At 29.6% G+C, this 21,898-nt stretch overlaps 1 protein-coding gene across 1 annotated transcript; it reads right to left on the bottom strand.

The window, feature by feature from the left end:
• Nucleotides 1-8,046: 8,046 nt before the first annotated feature.
• LOC137814031 (ABC transporter G family member 15) lies at nt 8,047-21,267 on the bottom strand. The gene is made up of 9 exons (XM_068616555.2): nt 20,842-21,267; nt 19,356-19,438; nt 10,510-10,971; nt 10,306-10,425; nt 10,078-10,209; nt 9,595-9,879; nt 9,211-9,483; nt 9,021-9,128; nt 8,047-8,815 (listed from the first exon to the last, which is right to left on the bottom strand). The coding sequence occupies exons 1-9, from the start codon at nt 21,083-21,085 to the stop codon at nt 8,468-8,470; spliced, it is 2,055 nt and encodes a 684-aa protein (XP_068472656.1). The 5' UTR covers nt 21,086-21,267; the 3' UTR covers nt 8,047-8,467.
• Nucleotides 21,268-21,898: the final 631 nt, after the last annotated feature.

Here is a 21,898-nt window from a genome sequence, read left to right as displayed (position 1 = left end):
TATTGTTGTTTTACTTCTAACTTTCCGTGACAAATTGAGAATCTTAAATCTGACCGAGAGGTATTTTTAGGGTTTGGACCTAAACATCAATACTTAGCATATTTGAGTGTTAGGGATAGACTTGAAATGTTAATTGCCATTAACGTCTGAGTGTGATTCTAAGTTGTTTTTATAAATATGCGAGGGATCGATATTTAGGAAACATTCTTAATGATTTTATATGCGAGAGATCGATATAAATGAATTTTCTACGGGCATCAATTTCAATCAAAGAACTCAATATTAACATGCTAATCAAAATACATGAGAGTGGGAGAGATGAAACTTATTCCCTATTTTTCCAATTGAAGCAACTAATTATTTGTTTGTTTTCTTATTGATCAGTGTCAAGACAATCACTTCTAAACTCACTCTTTTTATTGTTATGTTGTTATATTTAGCGAATATTGTACTTGATAATTTATTGTTCCTTGTGGGATCGATATCCGTCCTTAGGGACAATTATTACTTCTGACAAACGAGGTGCACTTTGCCGTAAAAAGTCATTAAGTTTTTGGTGCCGTTGTCGGGGAACAAATTTGATTTGTTGAGTATAATTTCCTAAAGATTGTAAATATTTTAATTTTTTTGATTTTTTTTTATTTTGTTTATTTTATTAAAATTAGATTTGATTTCATTTTATTATAGATTTGCTGTTTTAAAATAGAAAGTTGTTGTTTTTATATTATTTTCTTTTCTTTTCTTTACGTTATTTATTTTAGTTTATTTTTATTTTATTTTGTTTTGATTTTGTTTTGTTTTATTATATTTAACACGTGGTAAATTTAATAATTCACCATGTCATGTCCAAGTTGTATAAGATCGAAGAAACTCATCACATAAAAGGTGCTCCCTAATTTTCTTAACATCCAGTATCCTTCCATTCAAACAGACACTTAATCTTTGCTCCATCATGACCACTATTATTCGCATTACGTTGTGCAAATTGTATAAATTCTTTTACTCCTCTTTCGTACTCATCACTTATGCGAACACAATTAATCCAAATTTGATCCATTATATTCTGTAATAGTCATTCAGGTGTTTACTAATGAGTGTTCTATCTCACGTTTACTGATGGTCAAACACCCTCGGACTCAATAGCAACACGTATCAATTGTCGATGGTCGAACACCCTCAGACTCAATACCAACATGATAATTCTATTCTAACCTAACAACTAACATAATATAAAATTAATAATAAATACTAAATATACAAATTAAAAATCATTAAATTAATTATAAATATTAAATAATATAAATCTATCTACCATCTAATAATTTAATAATTCTATTCTAACCTAAAAACAAAAATAATATAAATTTTTAAAAATACAAATTATAATAAATAAAACAAACAAATTCATAACATGAAAAAAAAATTAAAAAAAAAATAAAAACACCACCAACCTTGCGTGTGAAGGAAATGGTGGTGGTGAAGAGTGGTGCGAGACCGACAACAATGGCGACGACAGCGGAGGCAGCGACAGCGACAGAGACAATACGGCACCGCAAAAACCCAAACAACAGTGTGGCAATGAAACAGTGGTGACCTTTGACCAATAGCAGAAAATAAACAAATAAGAGAAACGAAAAAAAAAATACACAAACCAATGGTGAAGAAGGAGTAGAGAGCTCAAAACGAACTTAACAATGGCATGAAAAAGACAATGCAAGCTCAAGGAAGAGGAGAGGAAGCACGGGAGCAAAAACAGAAGAGAAAACGAAACGCCAGAGAATAAAGGAAGTATGAAAGTGTAAGTGGCACGTGTTAGGGAAAAAATATTTTAAGAATGTGGTTGTACTAAACCAGAATTCATAGCGCTCAGAGCTCGCCAGTCAGACTTCGGCATTTCCCTCAGACAGGTCAACTCGGCACATAGGTTCATTGGCCTCGTGACTGGGTCCCAGATATATGTAAATACTGACTCTTATACATACATGTAGGATAATCCTTTATGAATTGCTAAAGTAAAGTCATTGAATGGGCCTAGGGGTGTACTTAGCACATCTAAGTCCATGACAAGTGTGGTGGGTCATGCGTCTGGGATCAAGTACTTGTGCAAGGGCCCGCATCCATGCATTTGATGTAATTCCTCGCGTATAAGTCTTAGTTGTCTAGTGAAAGGTCTCGAGGGATCTAAGGGTGCATTTAGCGCATTTAGACCCCTTATAGGAAAAGCATCATGTGTAAGCCCAAGCCCACGTGTGTTAGGGTTTATGCAGTGTTATGCATGCATGGTACAGGGGGTCGCAATGAGTGGTTGATTGCATGATATAATCTTAAAGATAGGAGCAGGCATTCGTAATGACTTGCGGTCTACGCCTTAGAGGTAAAAGATAAAAGATAATGTCCCGGTTATATTCCAGTTGAGATTTTATTCTCTCTGGAGCCATTGCATATGTTATATGTAAAAGCAGACAAATATACTTGAAAACAGCTTGGACCCTAGGAGTGGTTGCCTTCGTGGGTGCCCAGGTGTTTATTCTGTTAGGGTTTATTGCACCCCAATGAGATAGAATTCTACACGGTTGTGTTGTTAAGATTACGCACCCTATAACAAAATTATTATTATTGAATATACTCTCATTGGAGATAGGAGGCTCGTGAGGGAAGGTGGTTGCTAGTGATAACCAAGCAATATTCTATAAAAGGGGCTTAAGGTCCCAAGTGAAGGTACGCAATCCTGAATATACTTTTTGAATACTAAGACTAGTTGTTTCTTATTCTTTTTTAAGCCCTTGCTGACTTGAGCGTCGGAGTGCAAACAACCGTAAGGGTGTTCTTTGTCTCTACAGGTTAAGCTTCCAACAACCAAGAGAAGTGCAGATTCCATAGGAGACAAGCGGAGCCTAAACTAGTTGTCGGAGTCAACCGGCAACCAAGTCAACCGGCGAGAACAACGACTATTAGGTAAAGCCGCATTCTTAAACAAAGCGCTTTATTTTAAGAATGCAACTATTAGATAAAGCCGCATTCTTAAATAAAGAGCTTTATTTAAGAATGTGGCTATTTGTAATAGCCACATTCTTAAAACAAAGTGTTTTATTTAAGAATGCGGCTATAACAAATAGTCACTCTCTTAAATGAAGTTAATTTCAAAAATGTCACTGTGTTTTGAATGACCGCGTCTGACCGTAAAAACACATTTCTAATTGCTAAAAAATCATTGTGTAAGACCTTTTCTACACTAGTGTTTACACAAATACAACAAATGTTAATAATACTAATGAGGTTTTTCTCTTCTTCACTAAATAATCAATGTTACTTCCTACTTTCTATCTTTATCCTTTATCTTTGCCAAACTAAAAGTTATAGGAAGAATCTAAACAAGTAATGAGGGTACTCTACCTTAGAATCCATCCTCTCTTTTTTTGCTTACTTTTATAACAAACTTGTTGTGATAAACTTGTAGGGCCTGTTTATTTTCAAGCGGAGATTGGCAAAGAAAGTTGAACTGTAGGGAAAGTTGGAAAAACGAAAAAATAAAAGCATCAAAACACGAAAAACGAGGCAATTCTTTGGTTTAAAACTTTCTCTTCCTTCGTGAAGAGATTTGCGAGGAAAAGTGAATTAATATTATTTTTGTTTTAAAAAATTAATAAATTACATACATGTAAATTATATTTTAATATATATATTACATTTATAATTTCTTTATTAATTATTAATATTAATTTGTATATTATAATAAAATAAATAATAAATAAAATATTAATTTTAATTATTAATACGTATTTTTATTAAATTTAATATTATTTTTTATTTTAATTTATTTTAATTATAATATATATTTCTAAATTCTTTTATATTAAATTATTTTATAATTTTTTAAAAATTTATTATTAATCAAATTTGTAAACTTGTATTTTACATATTTTAAAAAAATTAAAAATTTTCACACAACCATCACATCATTCACAAAATTCAATAAACTTTCCTCACAAATCTATTTTAATATACCACAATCCAAAGAATCTCACTTTCCTCTAAAATCACTTCAAATTCATTCCCTCAAATCTCCTCCCCAATCCAGACACACCCATAGTGTAGGTATGAAAAATGTTTGCCAACATCATTAATGATAAACTTGTATAGATAATTTAATTAAAAAGAACATTCTTTCAATTGTGATTTATTTATGAAAGTCAAACTTAAGAAGTAATGTTGTTCCAATTATAATGGAAGTAATATAATGTTTAGCATGTGTTGTTGGGATAAGTTAATTATAGGTTTATGAGTTTTTGTGACATACATGGAGGAGCTTCCAACAAGAATTTTAAAACAACAAAGGTGTGGTTGGAGCCACTTTAATGTGGACATTATGGAAGATTTTAATGCAGCTCAACTTTCTTGACTTTTTTTTTTTAATTTTTTTATCACTCTTTCTTATTCTTGATTTATGTGTCTACTTTTCACATTACCAACTCTTTCTCGTGTTTTTTTCTATTTTCAACACATGAGAAACAATTTCATCATTTTTTTCCACTAAGTTACGAATCATCACCCATAAAATACAGTGTACTCATTTGACCCACCACATAAAACCAACGATCACTCTTACCTAAAACAGCCACTATTAGATTAAATGGATAAATATAACTGTATAAATAATACAACTAATTAAGAGGTAAATAATCATTAAGAATAACCGTGTTAATTCATATCCATATATATCAAAACTTTTTTTAAAGATAAATTCTAAATAATTCAGATATCATTTAAAAATAATTTTTTAATTTTGAAAAATCGATTTCTAAAATAAACACTTATATATTATAAATAAATTTTATTTATAGTTAATATGATATTTACTATCTATAAAAAAATTATCTTAAATATTAAAGTGTGGACTAATTAAGGAAGAAACCACTATGAAACAAGAAACACCTCAGTTTTTTTTTTGAACACAAAATGTTTAATATATAACTATCAACATTTTCTACGGTAAAAAAAAACATGTATGACTTTATCATAAATTCCATTCTCAATAAATAATAAAATAAAAGGAATTAGTTATTGGATGACGATGAATTTCCTATCTAACACCATTTACACTTTTATTTCCCTATCTACCACTCTTTTGTTTTTATTTCTCTATCTAGTACCTTTTTGTTTTTATTTTCCTATCTAATACCCTTTTATTTTTTATTTCCCTATCTAGCACCATTTCAAAAATAAATTAAAAAATAATAAATTAAAAATAATTGATAATTTTAATTTTGAATGCATTAAAAAATAAGTATTTTTAATGTTTAAAATAGTTAAAAATATAATTAATGAATAAAGAAATGAGTTTTTACAAAATAAAAATAAAAGTAATAAATTTAAAATGTTTAGTTTAAAAATTATTTTTTTAAGAATGAAGAAAATAAAAAATTAAACTCTACAACAACATAAAATTTGAATCTATAAACATAAATTAGTATTTATTTTTATTATTATTGATGATGTAATCATGTTAATTTCAAGTAAAAAAATACAGAACATAATTATAAAAAAAAACAAGTTGAATAAGGACTGATATGGATATAAGAGAACAACATGATCGAAAAAAAAATGTTCATATTGTCAAACACCAGGACACACATAAAGAATTTGTCCCAACATTATTGGATTGTGCATTTCTCGTCATTAATTATGTTTCATTTCGCACAAACTATTTTAATGTACCATTGAAAAAAATATTAAATGAATGATCATTTTTCATTTATTTTCCTTTTTATGATCAACATATACTTATTTAGTATCGTCTTATATCTCTTTATATTTATCTTATTTGGATTTTTTTATAACTTTTATCTTTATCTTATTTTGTTTTGTCTTTATTTTATATCTTTTTATGCTTTTAGTTATTATTTTTTTTTGTCATTCTTTATTTATTTCTGTTTTTTGTTTTTATTTTATTGATAGCTGTTTTTATTTTCTAGACTTATTTATTTTTTGCATTCTTTTCTTCTCATTTTTAAGCATTAAGTGTAACACTTGCATTAGTTTTTTTTTTAGGATTTTGCATTTAGGGTAAACACTTCAATATTATTTGTGTGTCCACTATTAATTAATACTAATTGACTTTGGTTTTTTATAATTATATCATGTATTTTTTACTTGAAATTAACATGATTACATCGTCAATAATAATAAAAATAAATATTAATTTATGTTTATAGATTCAACTTTTATGTTGTTGTAGGGTTTAATTTTTTTTTTCTTCATTCTTAAAAAAATAATTTTACACTAAACATTTTAAATTTATTACTTTTTTATTTTGTAAAAACTCATTTCTTTATTCATTAATTATATTTCTAACTATTTTAAACACTAAAAATATTTATTTTTTAATGCATTCAAAATTAAAATTATCAAAAAATAATAATTTATTATTTATTTATTAAATGGTGTTAGATAGGGAAATAAAAAATAAAAGGGTGCTAGATAGGGAAATAAAGACAAAAGGGTATTAGATAGAGAAATAAAAACAAAAGGATGTTAAATAAGAAAATAAAAGTGTAAATGATGTTAGATAGCCCTGGTGAATGCACCTCTATGCAGATTTTCTAAAAAAAAAAATACTTTTTTATGTCATATATTACAAGTTATTCCAACTTAAACAATACTTTTGGAATCTTAATTTGAATATATGTTTAAATGCATGTATTATTAAATTTTTAAAAGATAATGGTGCTCAGTTCCTTTTGAAATATACATTTAATTACATATTTTTAATAAACATTCCTTTTCATTGTGTTTTAATAATGTGAGGTCCATTTCTCTTATTTTATTTATGGCTTTTCCCTTATAAACTTTTTAATGTCTTATATTTTAAAACTCTTAACTTTAATTTTTAATTTTATTTAAGATTATATTTTAAATAAAATAAATAAAAATATAAGTAATGTTAGTTAATTTATTAAAAATTCAATAACGTGAATATTTTTTAAAATTTAGAAAAAGATGTAAATGCAAAATCTATTAAAATATAAATAAATAAAATAAACTAAACATTTTTGCGGTGTTATTCTTTATACGATAACTAATTTCCATTTTTAAATTAATATAGAAAAATAAAAATTTATTTACATGGTACTGCTATCAAACACTTTCATATATTATTCTCAGTGCTCTAGTTTTTCATTATATTATTATTATTATATAACATTACTCATATTCATTACACCCTTTTATTCAGTTAATTTTATTATGGTAAAATGATCAAGAAAGAAAGATGTAAGAAAATGTTTGGTAATTAAATATATTTTGAAAACATTGTCCTTCTTGTTTCTCCACATATGCCAAGTGTCATATAACCATTGCGCAAAAGTTTATTAAATATGTACTATCTTGATAAGCACTTTCCTTAGTTTTTCTATGGAATTCAATGAATCACATACATTAAAGTTTTTCTATGGAACTCAAAGGATTACATACATTAGGGAAGGCAGGTCATGTCGTCAGTCCGTAGCACATTATAAAAAATATAAGGTGAAATTCACTGTTTTTTTAAATTGGATTGAACTAGTTGAACCATCATTTCTTTCTCGGTTGATTGAGTATCATCATATTTTATTTTTTACGATAACTATTTATGTTATACGATGATCATATTAGTTGAACCATTAATTTTAATTATATGTTTATTCTATGGATTTTAATTTGCAAATTGAATAGGAATGAATGAGAAATGTACTAACATGTATATTATGTTATTGAAATGAAAGAATATTGATATTTTTTAATTAGCTATGTTTAACATCATGGTAGTTTTGGATGTTTGTGTATGTTTTGAAATGAAAGAATATTGATGTTTGATTTTTTTTCTTAATTGAATGATTGATGTTTTAGTATGTTTGAAATGGAAAAAAAAAAAAATATTGATGTTTGATATTTTATATAAGTAGCAAATATAAGTTCAAATTTTTATTTAATTATAATCAATTTATATTCAATTTTTTTATAATTACTCAATTTTATTATTTATTTTTTCAGCTACAATAAAAAAAATTAATTAATTTTTTTTATATTCAATTTTTCAATAACATACATCTTTTATTAAATTTCTTCAAGAAAATTGTACACGAACTTACTCTTGTACAGAAACAGATAAATTAGTCCACATCACTATGCGGTGCAGACCTATGCTGTGGACTAACCCGCATTTCCATCCTAATACACATTACTCCACTGTTCCAGAATCACTTTTATCATCAGTCAACATATATTGTTTTCTGATCTTTGTTTTTTTTGGGACTATTCATCATTCACCGCACTGAATATAACAATTTTCACCAAGACAATAAATGTTAAGTTGCTGACATATGAATGTCACCATAATATGTACAGAAGAAGGATTGGTAAGTACAGTATATATTTTAAATATATACTAAGACACATGAGAGAGAAAGCTTTAATAGGAAAAGTGATAGAATTAGGACATTGGAGAGTTAAGACCCTCCTGAACTGACAAAGGATGCAAGGATTGATGCCGCTTGGAAGAAGTATATTTGTCCTTCAAAGAGGGTCTTTTGAGAAAAATGTGTTGGAGGGTCCTTTTGATGTGCAACAATGATGAAGCTCTCTCCTTGTGTTTAAGAGCCAAGTAATACAGCACTCTATAGCTTATCAAGAAGCAAACTACGACTCCTAAGTCCCACCATTTTGAATAATCAGTCCTAATTCCAAACATAGCATCAAGTATGTATTCACCCTTTATCTTGGCATCCCCACCCATCTGTGGTTCAAATTCAAGACCAATCAGGTCATTCTTGAATTGACCCTGTGTTTCACAGTGAAAGAGCATCATTAACATCATAGCCTAAATATATGAAGAATGCATTAGCATGGTATAGTTGTGCCTCTAAAGCACTCATACATGTGATTTGAATAACCAGAGAATGTGGGAAATCCTGAATAAGGTGGCAATTATGTTTTAACTAGGTAAGACTATGAAGTAGAAATGGTAGTTGTACAGACATTTGTACCTGTATTGACCATGTAATGTAGCTGAGATAGGACATTGGATAGCGCCAAAAGAACTTTGGAAGGTCTGCTAGACTTCTGAATACGTTAGATGGCACCATCATGAATACCTGTGCGCACAACTTAATTTCTTTAGGTAAATAACACTTCAAATTCATGAGACTGAGGAGTAGAATGTTTGAATTTGCTCACAATTACACCAGTTGCAGTTCCAATTGCTACCAATAGGTCGGGTGCTAGTGCTGCAACGAATAATGTGCAGCCCTCTGTGGCAGAAATGAAGCTAAATATATTCATGCAGAAGTAGAAGTAATGAGAGAAGCCTTTATGAAAGTTCACCATGTGGTAAATTATTGTTCCTGAAGAGACGGATATTGCAAGAACAAAAGGCAATGATGAGAGGAAATGTGAGAGTATAAAGATGGCCTCCCCATAATGCTTTCCAAACCTTTCACGTTTGAAGACCTGGTTTTTAAGGGTCAAGAAAGAAGATATCCATAAATTTTATTTGTTTAATTTAGTCTAATGGAACCAAATTAAGATTGAGATATATGATAACTTAAATGCTTTGAGTACCTTTAATTCCTCATGGTAAAAGGGTACGCCACCTAAACACAGAAAGATCATTAAGCCAAAGACGAATCCATCACATTTGCCTCTAGTCATGATTGCTTCATTACTTGTTCCTATGTTGAAAAGAAGAACACCAGCACTCACTGACATCATGATATAGAATACAATCCTAAGCCAATAGTAACCAAAGTCTCGGCTCATATTTAGGAAGGATCTATCTGTCAATGTGCATAGCTGATTCAGCCAGCTGGTATCATATATTTTCCCAACTAAAGGTTCTTCCTGCAACTGAGCAACATACGAGCCTTCAATAACTATAGTTACTCCAGTCAAATTGCACTTAAGAAAAGAAAAAAGGGTAATGGCCAATATTGTAGTCGTCTTTTCCAGCTCTTGGTATGTGCCTTAATGTAATAAAGGGACAGAAGCAACAGAAATGTGAGAACAGAGATGGTTTGATATGTGGCCTTCTACAAATTGACTTACACTTTTTTTCATTTCTCTGATCTTTTTCCTTGCATTTTCTGAAAGTATGGAGTTCTTGTAGTTCATTACCAGTTCCGATTTAATCTCCTCTGCCGTCATATTCATTAGAGAATTCCACGACGATGAGGCATTCTGAACACGATACACCAGGATTATATATCACAAAACCATGTTTAAGAATGCTGAAAATAGTGAAACAAACTATACTGCATGAGTTGTAATACTGACGTTTTCACTTTTAGAAGGTATTAAGGGTGCAATACTATCGAACTCTGGGCTAACACAACGAAGGAAATGCTCAGGAGGATTCCTTCGGGTTGGACAAGGAAATCCTGCATCAGCAAAGAACTGAACAAGAAGAGAAGTTAGCAGCTTCACAGAAAAGCTATAACTTTGTCTTCTCCAGTGGTAAAACTCGAATAACTTTCTCACCTTTACAGCCATTGTTGCTTGTCCAAAGTATACAGCTTCACCTCCAGCAAGGAGGACCAGATCATCAAAAAGGTTGAAGACTTCACCACTGGGCTGGTGAATGGAGCATATGACTATTCGTCCATCATGTGCTATGTTTGATAGAGAAGAAATCACATAGAAAGAGGCTGCACTATCCAAGCCACTAGTGGGTTCATCCAGAAACATTACACGAGGTTGAGTTAAGATCTCAATGCCTATGCTAAGCCTTCTTTTCTCTCCGCTACTTATTCCTCTCAAATGCCAATTCCCAAGTCTGCTTTCCGCACTATCTTCCAGACCCATTTCAGCTAATACATTGGTTACCACCTTGTTAATCTCATTTCTGCTCATATCAGAAGGAAGTCTCAAACGAGCTGCATATGTGAGGGTTTCCTTCACTGTTAGAGTTCCCAAGAAATAATCTTCTTGAGTAACATAAGACTGCAAAAACATCAGAAATTCACTCAGTGCTGACACAGTCTATAAACCAGAGTTGCGTCTATGCATAGACGTAGTTATTGCAATTGATGAAACTTAGATTCAGAGTTACTCCTTTTGGTTATAAAAAAATAGGATTTCATCTTGGTAAGCTATGTAAGAAAGAAGTAAGTATAATAAAATTACAGAGTTAAACCTCTCAACTTAATTCGACACACAATCGGTAACTCTCAACTTAATTCGACACACAATCGGTAACTAACTCTTATTATTCTTCCACAATCTAAGAAAAATGTATTTTTTTTTCTCCAAATTAAAAGTTAATTATGTGATCCACCAATCAGGATTCTATCATTATTAAATTAATTGCATATAATTGCGTATAATTTGATAATCATTATTTCCTTAATAGTTGGTAGGTGAAGATCATCAACCTGCAACTCGCAACTTACTTACCCAGTGCGTATTGTGTCAGTAAATAAGAAAGACTGATTATTCCGGCTTGTAATTTTTCTCGCGCAATGTGGTAGTCTATGTCAATATGTTTTATGTGTTCATGAAATAATGAGTTTGCTGCTATATGCAATGCTGCTTGATTGTCACAGAAAAGTCGAGTTGGCAAGTTACATGACACCTTTAAGTCCTTCAACAGATATCGCAGCCAAACTATCTCCAAATATGTACTTGCCGTCGTGCGGTATTCAGCTTCCGAAGATGATCTTGATACGTTTGTCTATTTTTTTAACTTCCATGAGATAATAGATGATCCTTTAATAACTCTTTGTCGTCTGGTGTGAGTTTTAGGTATTGTTCCATTGAAAATTTGTCTGGATAAGTAGTTGTGAGTTTCGTATAGTGCAAAATATCAAACGCATATTTTCTTTGTGACATGTAAATACCAGCTTTGGAACGGAAAAATTCAATCCCTAGAAAATATTTTAAGTCTCTGAGATCTTTAATAGACGTTTTTTAAGACGCTGCATTTCTGTCAGATCATTTCCTGTCAAAAGAATATCGCCCACATAAATCAAAAAAGGCAGTAAATGATGAGTTATTTTGTCTTGTGAAAAAAGAGTAGCCTACCTTGAACCGTTGAAATCCTACAGATTTAATCACATGAGAAAATGTTAAAAACCATGTACGGGATGCTTGTTTGATACATAAAGGGATTTGTTGAGTCGACATACAAGGTTCTCCCCTGTCGATGATGCTCGGGTGGCAAGTCCGTGTAAATAATTTCATTCAATTTACCATGTAAGAAGGCATTTTGCACATCTAGCGGGTGAATAAACCAAGTTCTAACTGCTGCAATGGTGAAGAGACACCTTAAAGTTGTTAATTTCGTTGTTGGTGAAATTTTTTTGCAATAGTCGACACTTTCAATCTGAGTGTACCCATTTGCGATAAGGCGCGCCTTATATCTATCGATGCTGCCATCCGATTTGTACTTTATTTTATAGACTCATTTGCATCTGATGGGTTTCTACCCGACGGTAACACTGTCAAGGTCCACGTTTGATTTAGCGGAAAAATCTTCTTCCATTGCTTTTTGCCAATTTGGATCAAGGATAGGTTGAGCATAAGTCTGAGGTTATTTGGTGACTATAATGTTAGCAAGATATGCACTATGTGTAGAAGAAAATCTTGAATTAGAAAGAAAATGATGTATAGAATACCTGGTTCCATTCGGTCGATCTTAGGTAGTGATCGAATGATTGGCTTGGAAATGGGATCCCGTTACGAAGTCTTGAAGCCAAAAAGGTGGGGTTGATGTGCGACTGGATTGTCAAAGAGGAAGGTCGACAGGAGAAGGTTCAAAAATGGGTGTTAGACTTCCTGGCGTGGGAGAAGAAGGTTGGTCTGTTGGAGGTTCAGGGTGCATTGTGACGAGAGTAGGAGAAGATGGTGGATCGAGTGAATGTCGGACAGGAGTGGGTAAGTCAATGTCAATAGCGGGCAAAATATGTTGTAATGAAGGTGAGGATTGCATCCGAGACTACTGGCAGAATGGGAAAACACTTTCATAGAAGGTGAGTCTGCATCTCTATCAAATAATTTGTGTTTTTTTTTATTGTGAGGATAACCAATGAAGATGCATTGTTGGATGCGCGGATCAAATTTTTGCTTAGGTGAAACAACAGTTGCATAACAGAGGCAACCAAAAGTTTTTAGGTGAGAAAGTGAAGGTGGGCGATAATATAGCATCTCAAAAAGTGATTTATTTTTTAGTAAAGGTGATAGCAAGCGATTAATGATATATGTGGCAGTTAAAACGCATTCTCCCAAAATTCTAATGGTAAATGAGACTGAAATAGGAGGGTTTGTGTTGTGTTTAAAAGGGGACTATGTTTGCGTTCTACTACTCCATTTTGTTTAGGAGTGTAGACGCAAGTGTGTTGACATTCAATACCTTTTTTGAGAAAAAATTACGCATTGAAATAAATTTCTATCTGTTGTCAACGCGAATGATTTTAATAGATGTCTGAAATTGATTTTGTGCAAATGTAATGAATGATAAGAGATGTTGGGTTTCAGACTTTGTGATTCATAAGAAATAGTCAAGTACATCTAGTATAGTCATCAACTATAGTAAGAAAAAAAACGTTTTCCAAAATGAGTTGGGGTTTTATGAGGACCCCAAATGTCACAATGCAATAGATTAAATGGAGAATGATATTTTATTATGCTTAAAGGAAAGGTAGCCTTGTCTATTTAGCTTTGGGACAAATACTACAATTATTATGAATGGGAATGAGAATTTTACTAATAGGTAGTAATGAAGATGCAAGTTGTAGACGCGCCAGAGAAGGATGTTTGAAGCGCTTGTGCCATAAATCAGGGTTGGTCAAAATTTGAGATGTGTGGGCTTGGTTTGGAAGAGAGGACATGTAGTATAAGCCTGTGTGTGTTGTTCACCGAGCCAATCATCCTCCCCATAGCCAAGTCCAACAAAACGCAATCATGTGGAAAAAGAACGACACAACAATTTAGTGAACTGGTTATCTTACTAACGGACATGAGATTTAAATTAAAAGAAGGAACGCAAAGAACATCTTTGAGAGTGATATTGTCATTGAATTTAATCGTGTCCGTAGATGAGATGGGCGTAGTGGAGCCTTTGGGTAGATTAACATTTGGAACAAAGGATGATGAAGTGTGTGTAAAAAAATGTGAATCCGATGCAATGTGATCGGTTGCTCCGCTATCCAAAATTCATGGTTTCGTAGAAGCTGAATTAATAGACGAGTTATAGGCAAACAAACATGCAACGTTTACAAAAGTGTCACTTTTACCATTATTGTTGAGCGAGTAAACGAATCAGTGCTCTGATACCATATAAGAAAATTGTATATAAGAAGATGGTAAGAAAAATGTATATTTCTTATTCTCTTGTGTGTTTACATCACTCATGTATAGGAAATATATACAAGTGTATGGAGACTTTCTCTCCAAATTAAAAGTTAATTATGTGGTGATCCACTAATCATTATCATTATTAAATTAATTGCATATAATTACGTATAATTTAATAATAATTATTTCCTTAATAGTATCACTAGTGAGTATTACTGTTATTATTTTGAACATGTGATTTGGAGTCACCACAGAGGTTATAATAACACCCATTTCAGAATGATAGACCTTACACATGTTGTGTTGAATAAGTACAGCTAGCCCTTCTCTTGAAGTTGTCCAACAATCTGCTGATTATTCTTTAAATCAGACACATGAAAAACTTCAGTTATCACTTGTATTGGATTGTTGATCTACACCCGAACATTCCATTTGCCTTTCACCACCAAGACTGCATTTTTTCCTAGTTTTATAATATCTACAAATTGTTCATCTACATCTGCAAAATATTCCTTTTTATTGCACTTGTTATTACAGCAACCAGAATCCAATAACCAGTCATCTTGCAGAATCTGGTATCTCCTATGCTAGTCATTAGCAACATTTCTTATGAAATCTCCGTATAATTGCTTTCCTTAGTGTGACATTCCTATGAAAGTGTCCAACTTTAATACAATTGAAACATCCAATGGCGGATTTGTCAAAATTAGCTTTTCTTCTTCCTCGAACTCGTCCATGAAAACCACTACCTCTACACGAACAAGGTTGATTTTATGAGACGTGGATCATCACTACACAAGCAATGTATAGTCTATAAAAGTTCATTAAATAATAAGCTCCCAATTATCTGGACATACTGAGTTTGGGAGATAGATTTTCCTTTGTTCTTCCTTAATTTAGAGTTAGCATCATAAGGGATGTTCACTGATTTAAAGTCATAATAGCCAAACTTTTCAAATAAGTTTAGCAGTATATTGTTATTGAGATAGTAATATACTATCTTTCTTCATTATGACTCTAACTCCTAAAATAACACTTGTTGCACTCATGCCTTTCATCTCAAACTTAGATCCAAGAAAAAATTGTTTTAAAAACTATATCATCACATGTACCAAAAATCAGCATGTCATCCACATATAAACTTATAATGACGCATGCACTATTTTCATATTTAATGTACACGCATTTATCAACGTTGTTAGTAGAAAAACATCACAAAGTTAAACATTGTCAAGTTTTTCATGACATTGTTTTGACACCTATTTTAGTCATTATAAATATTTGCACATTTTATTTTTTTAACCTAAAACTACACATCTTCAGGTTTAGTCATATAAATTTTGTCCTCTAGTTCATTTAGAAAAGTTGTTTTAATATCCATTTGGTGAATAACTAGTTTATAGATAGATGCTAGAGCTAATAACACTCATATGTTAGGTTTTTGAGTAAAACCTTTTTCTACTAATCTTTCCTTATATTTTTTTATGGATCATCAGGATGATACTTTTTCTTAAAGATCCACTTACAACCAATGGATTTTGCTCCTTTAGAAAAATCTATTAAGGTCTAAGTATTATTTTTCTTAATTGAATCAATTTCAATCTTAATGACCTTATCCCAATGTTTTGCATCAGGAGTACTAATAGCTTTTACAAAACTTGTTACATAATTTTCAACTAGATAAGTGTAAAAATCATCTCCAAAGGATGTTTCCCTTCTCTATCTTTTACTTCTCCTCACACCTCACACATGGCATCACTAGCTGTATCTATAGACGGTTCAGATGTACCATTAATCTTTAAGGGAAAAGCATGTTCAAAGAACTCAATATTTTTAAACTCAATTATAGTATTGCGTTCAATTATATCACTATTAAGAACAAGAAACCTATAGGTAGCCCTATGTTCCACATAGCTTGAGAACATACAATCAGAAATTTTAGATCTTATTTTCTTTTTCTTAGAACTAATAAGCAAAACATTATCAAGAGCATTAGAACTAATAAGCAAAACATTCATCATTTCTTTAAGAGTCCTATTTTTCCTTTCAGCCACTCCATTAGATTCATGTGAATACGGTGGGGTTACTTCATGAATAATACATTTTTTAACACCAATAATCATTAAACAAAACAAATTGAAGATTGGACATCAACCTTGTTCGTGTTTTCGACCTTCTTTTACTACAATCGTAAGGACTTATGGCTAATGGCATTGATGCTGACAACAACTCTACAGCAGAGAAGTCAAACAGTGTTTCCACAAATTATAGCATCTTTACGAAACTATTTTCAAATGTTTCAGAAATTGAAATCTTCACTGATTAGAATTTACGATGTTAGCAAGAACGTGGGTCTACTCCATTGGATATATATGGAGAAAGAAAGAAAGAAGACCTGAAAAAGTATGTGTGATTTTCGAAGGCAAAATCACCTATTTAGGGAAGAACTAAGGTCAAGAGAAAGGAAAACAACTTCAAGCATGAGACTTGCAATGGTTGAACAACATGACCAAAAATGGAAGAGAACACTCAGATTTTTCGATTAAGATGACACTGGATTTGGAAGCTCATGAGATAAGTGGATATTGTGCGTAATCACTGGAACAACTTTTTTTTATGTTAGGATGAGAAAATTTATATTTTAAAAAATTTAAATATATATTAAATTCAATTTGTTTGTTTTAATTATTTTATTTTTTAAATAATTTATTTCGATAAAATAATTTAAATTTCTAAAAATTTATTTTTTTAGATATTGAATTTTAATTATTAATAAATTAAAATTTTATTTTAATATTAATAATATTTTTTAAGTAAAAAAAAATAGTCAATGTTATTTTTCAATTGATGTTCGCATTTTTTTTTAACTAACACAGATAAAGAGTTTTTCTTTCTTAAGATTAACTGAGGTTACTTTCAACTTATAATAACTATTTTTGTTAACATTGATTAAAGTTATTTTTAAAATGTCATTGATCGAAATTCTTTTATTGATTTTTGACCAATGAAAGATAAAAAAAAAAAATACCAACTAACATAAGAAGAAGAAAAATCTTAATTAAGGTTGATCGAAATTTTCTCCATTCGCATTTAAATTTTTTTACCAACTTCAGACAAAAAAATATATGTTAGTGACATTGATAAAAATAATCATTGTCAACATCGACAAAAAAATTTAATCAATGTTTGTTGTAACATTAGTCGAAAACACTCCCACTCAAGAAATAACATTGTCCTACTTAATTAAAAATAGTTCCAACAGTTTCAGTCTAAACATAATTCCTACTAACATCTACTAAAAAATTCTTGAAATAGTTCATTGCAATGAATAAAAATTTATAGATATCATTGAAAAGTTATTTTATTAATATAAGAATAAGTACATTTTTAAAGGATAAGTGATTGAAGAGATTTTCTTTCTTAGTTCAACTAAAGGTTTTATTCTGGTTAACATCTAAATGTGTTTCTACATATTTTTCTTCTTTATTTTAGTGTTGTGATCCGTGAACTTGTTTAATTTTTTTAAATGTATTTAATAGTTTTGAGTAGGTAGAGTTATTTTTAGCTGTCCATGTTCCTTTTTAGTTGAAGGTTTTGGTAAGTTTACATAATCTCTTTTTAAAAGAATTATTTTATAAAAATGTTGGATTACCTATAAAATGATTAATATTTATTTATTTTTTTTAAAAATATTTTTATTTAAAATCAATAAGAACTAAAAATAGTTCCAACAGTCCTGTCTAAAAATAATTCCTATTAAGATCTACTAGAAAATTTAAGCTTACATAACTTGAAATGGTTCGATTACAATGAATAAAAAATTATAGATAAGAGGAGTGATTAAAGAGATTTTTGTCCTGATTCAACTAAACTTTTAATACTTTAACATCCACTACAATAAAATTATAAAATAGAAACCAATTTGTAGAAACCAAAATAATTAGTTGCAATAGTAACTAAATTAGATACCATTTTGAAAACTAAAAAGAAATTTGGTTTCTAAATTAATTTCTATTATTGTTAAATAGTTTCTAAATTGGTATCTAATTAGCAACCAAGGTTTTTGCTACCAAATTTAGAAACTAAATAATTGGTAGTTAAAACCTTAGTTGCTAATTAGATACCAATTTAGAAACTATTTAACAATAATAGAAAATAATATAAACTAATTTAGAAACCAATTTTTTTTTAGTTTTTAAAATTGTCTCTATTTTAGTTTTTATTGTAACTAATTATCTTGGTCTCTAAAAATTAGTTTTTATTTCATGATTTTCTTGTAGTGATCTAAATGTATTTTTTATTGATGTCTTGATTTATGAACTTAGTTTATTTTTTATCAAGAGTATTTAGGTTTTTTTTCTGTTCAGATTAGTTTTTAGTTAACAGTTTTTTGATAAATTTATAAGTTCTTTTTTTTCAAAATAATTGTTTTGTAAAATGATTGGATTACTCCTAAAATAGTTTATATTTATTTTTTTTATTTATAAAAAAATAATGAAAAAAAAAAACTTATCTAAAATCAATCAAGAAATAACATCTATTTATATTGGTAAAAAATACTTTTTTCTGCATTGCATAAAAAACAAAACTAACTAACATCCTAATCCAAATTTGATATTCACTAAAAAAACATTCTTGATGTTAAAAAAAAATAAGTGACGTCAACTAAAAACTAACACTAGTGTACATCTGAAAATACATCGAAAATAATCATGATTGGTTTTGATTAAAAAGACATCCAACTAACTAATTAAAAATGATAAAATATCGTGTCGATGATCTGATATTGATCGAATTCATAGAGTTGGCGACATCTTCATTTTAACTAAACTAAAAATATTTAATAAAAGAATATGAAAAACTATAAAAATGAATAAATTCTTACCTTTTTTTAAGTAAAATTATCAATTTCTAAAATTTAACCTTTTGAATATATTTTATCATAAAATAATTTAAATTCTTTATAAAAAAGAGTTTATTTGTAAAGAGTATAAAATAGTCTAAAAACACTGTTACTGTGTTGCTAAACTTACAACATCTTTGCAGCCTGTCGTCCTTCTGGTAGTCCCATTCAGTAGCACATTTCCGCTCATCCTAACATTGTTTGGAAGTATCCCTGTTGGAATCAGAGAACACGATATTCAAGACAACATAAAACAGTTTCTGTTTTCGAATGTTTTATTTTCTGTTCTGAAAACACAACAAATCATATATGACCATTTTTATTTACACACTCACATAATGTAATCTAATGACATAAAATAATAATAAAATTAAAATAATATAATCGATAGTACTTCAAAAATTACATTAAAAATTGAAAAATTAAATTATTGTTTTAGTTTAAGAGAAAAAAACAAAGAACTGTAATAAAAACATAATTAAATATGGAAAAATTAATGAATACACTGTCACTATGGTTAAATAAAACCTTTTTACATGCACTATGTTCTCAGTTACTGTTATATTGAAAAGTGTTATTTTTGTTTTATCTCGGTTGCTTTCACTTCTTTTTAATGACTTTATTATACAGTCATCACTACAATCTACCTAACAAGTTACTATTTTATAACCGACAACCTATTCTAAAAAATAAATTTTATAACCGACAACCTATTCTAAAAACTAAATTTTATATTCGTCATGATTAGGATTGATGCAAGTTTTTTAAAAATAAATAAAGAAATATTACCCCCTAATTTTTTATATCAATTTCAAAGTAATTAATTTAAAAAATATTACTTTTTATATTAGTAGATAATTTTTAGAGCAATTTATTATAGAAAAAAATACCTTTTATGGATAATATTACATTCGTATATATCTATCCTTTTTTAAACATTTCTGAGAAATATTAAGTGTTGTGAAACTTGCATTTATTAGGGGATTATCTCTTGAGGTTACTATATATGAAAAGAACTATACTTTATATTCTCAAAGTGAAAAATAATTTGAGATAGAGAAATATTCTAAAAATGGAAATGAGTAAAATTTAGTAAACCAATCATCACGTAGTAAGTTAATTATTCTTGGTATATAAAAGCTCTACACACTCACTGGATTCTCATGGCAGGAAAAGGATGTGGTATAACTTAAACGAAGTTTATAAGATTTAAACCAAGTTGCTTTCATTGTCCACAATAAAAAAGATTAAAAATTAAAAAGAAATAGCAAATCATTAGAGACTCATGATTCATGCATTAGGATTAAGTGACAAAAGATAGTGTTAGAAGAAGAAAATGAGAAAACTTAAATTAAAATAATATTTTTCATAATTAACTTATACATAAACTAAAAGACATATTTTGAAAAAATCAGTATAAATAATTTGTACATAAATTAGTTGTAACTTATTGTTTTATCTTTGTTAATCCTAAAAGATTTGTGGAGAAATTTGTTGAAGTATGTTGAAAGTATAAAAATATAGTTAATGAAGCAAAAGAAGTGGTTAATATTGTGAAGTAAGCAATGTGAAAGAAAGTGTGTGGAGAGTGAAGAGAGGGAGAGAAGTTTAGGCACCAGCGAGTGCAGCAAGTAAAGTTGATTTCCCAGATCCTGAAGGACCAATAAGTGCCATAATCCTGTTGGGTTCTGCATAACCAGTTAACCCTTTTAAGAGTTCCTTTTCTCCACTTTTTCTACCATTTGATGTCACCACTGTCAAATCTTCCCAAACCAAACACACTCTCCTCTTATTCTCCACTGCAATACCTTCCTTTCTCTGCAATTCCATTTTGGTAGCAGACATCTTTTCTTCTTCCATATGGATTTACATGTCTATCAGCTAAAATGTATATATAGATAGATATTTTTATTAGTGCTACCCGTTAGGTATTGCATATTGCTTATTTCATTATGGCACTGTGTGAACACGTTTATATGTTTGTTGAATACTTTCTGATAGCAGTTATTGAAGAGTACTGCGTCTTTATCTAAATGGGGCACTCTTTTTTATTTCTGATTCATGCACTATTTGTTGAATTTTTAGAAGTAGACAACGTGTATGCTAAACTATAGAACGCTCTTTTATATATTTATATTTAAATGATAACAATTATATATATATATATATGATAAGATGAAGGTTATTATGTGTCTGTGTACATTGAAATATAAGAATTTATAAACTATAAAGTTTCTATTTATTGAAAAATGAACTATTTTGTTGGGTTTTAAAATATCAGTTTATAAGATAATATCAGAAAGATTTATTTTTATCAATAAAAAGTTAAATAAATTATAAGGAACTTTTTTTATGAGTGTGATACAAAACTAAAACTAACAGCAAGTAAATATTACAAGACTCCTCCATTCCTAACAGCAACAATCAGTTCAACCAAGTACAACACTGAAAATACAGCTCACAATAAAAAGCTAACATCTAAACAATTGCTGCTCCTATTTGACGTCAAACCAAACCAGAACCAAAAACCTGCTGCCTAACAAAGTAATTAAACCCATCAGCACCTTTTAAGTATAATATCATAAAAGATAGAATTTTTTTTATCAACAAAAATAAATAAAATTAAAATAAGACACTTCAGATTATTATTTTGTTAGATGTGATGTAATATGA

This window comes from Phaseolus vulgaris, chromosome 1, assembly GCF_051622355.1.
Source record: "Phaseolus vulgaris cultivar YP4 chromosome 1, ASM5162235v1, whole genome shotgun sequence".
Classification (NCBI taxonomy): domain Eukaryota; kingdom Viridiplantae; phylum Streptophyta; class Magnoliopsida; order Fabales; family Fabaceae; genus Phaseolus; species Phaseolus vulgaris.
This window is presented reverse-complemented; position numbering and strand designations above follow the sequence as displayed.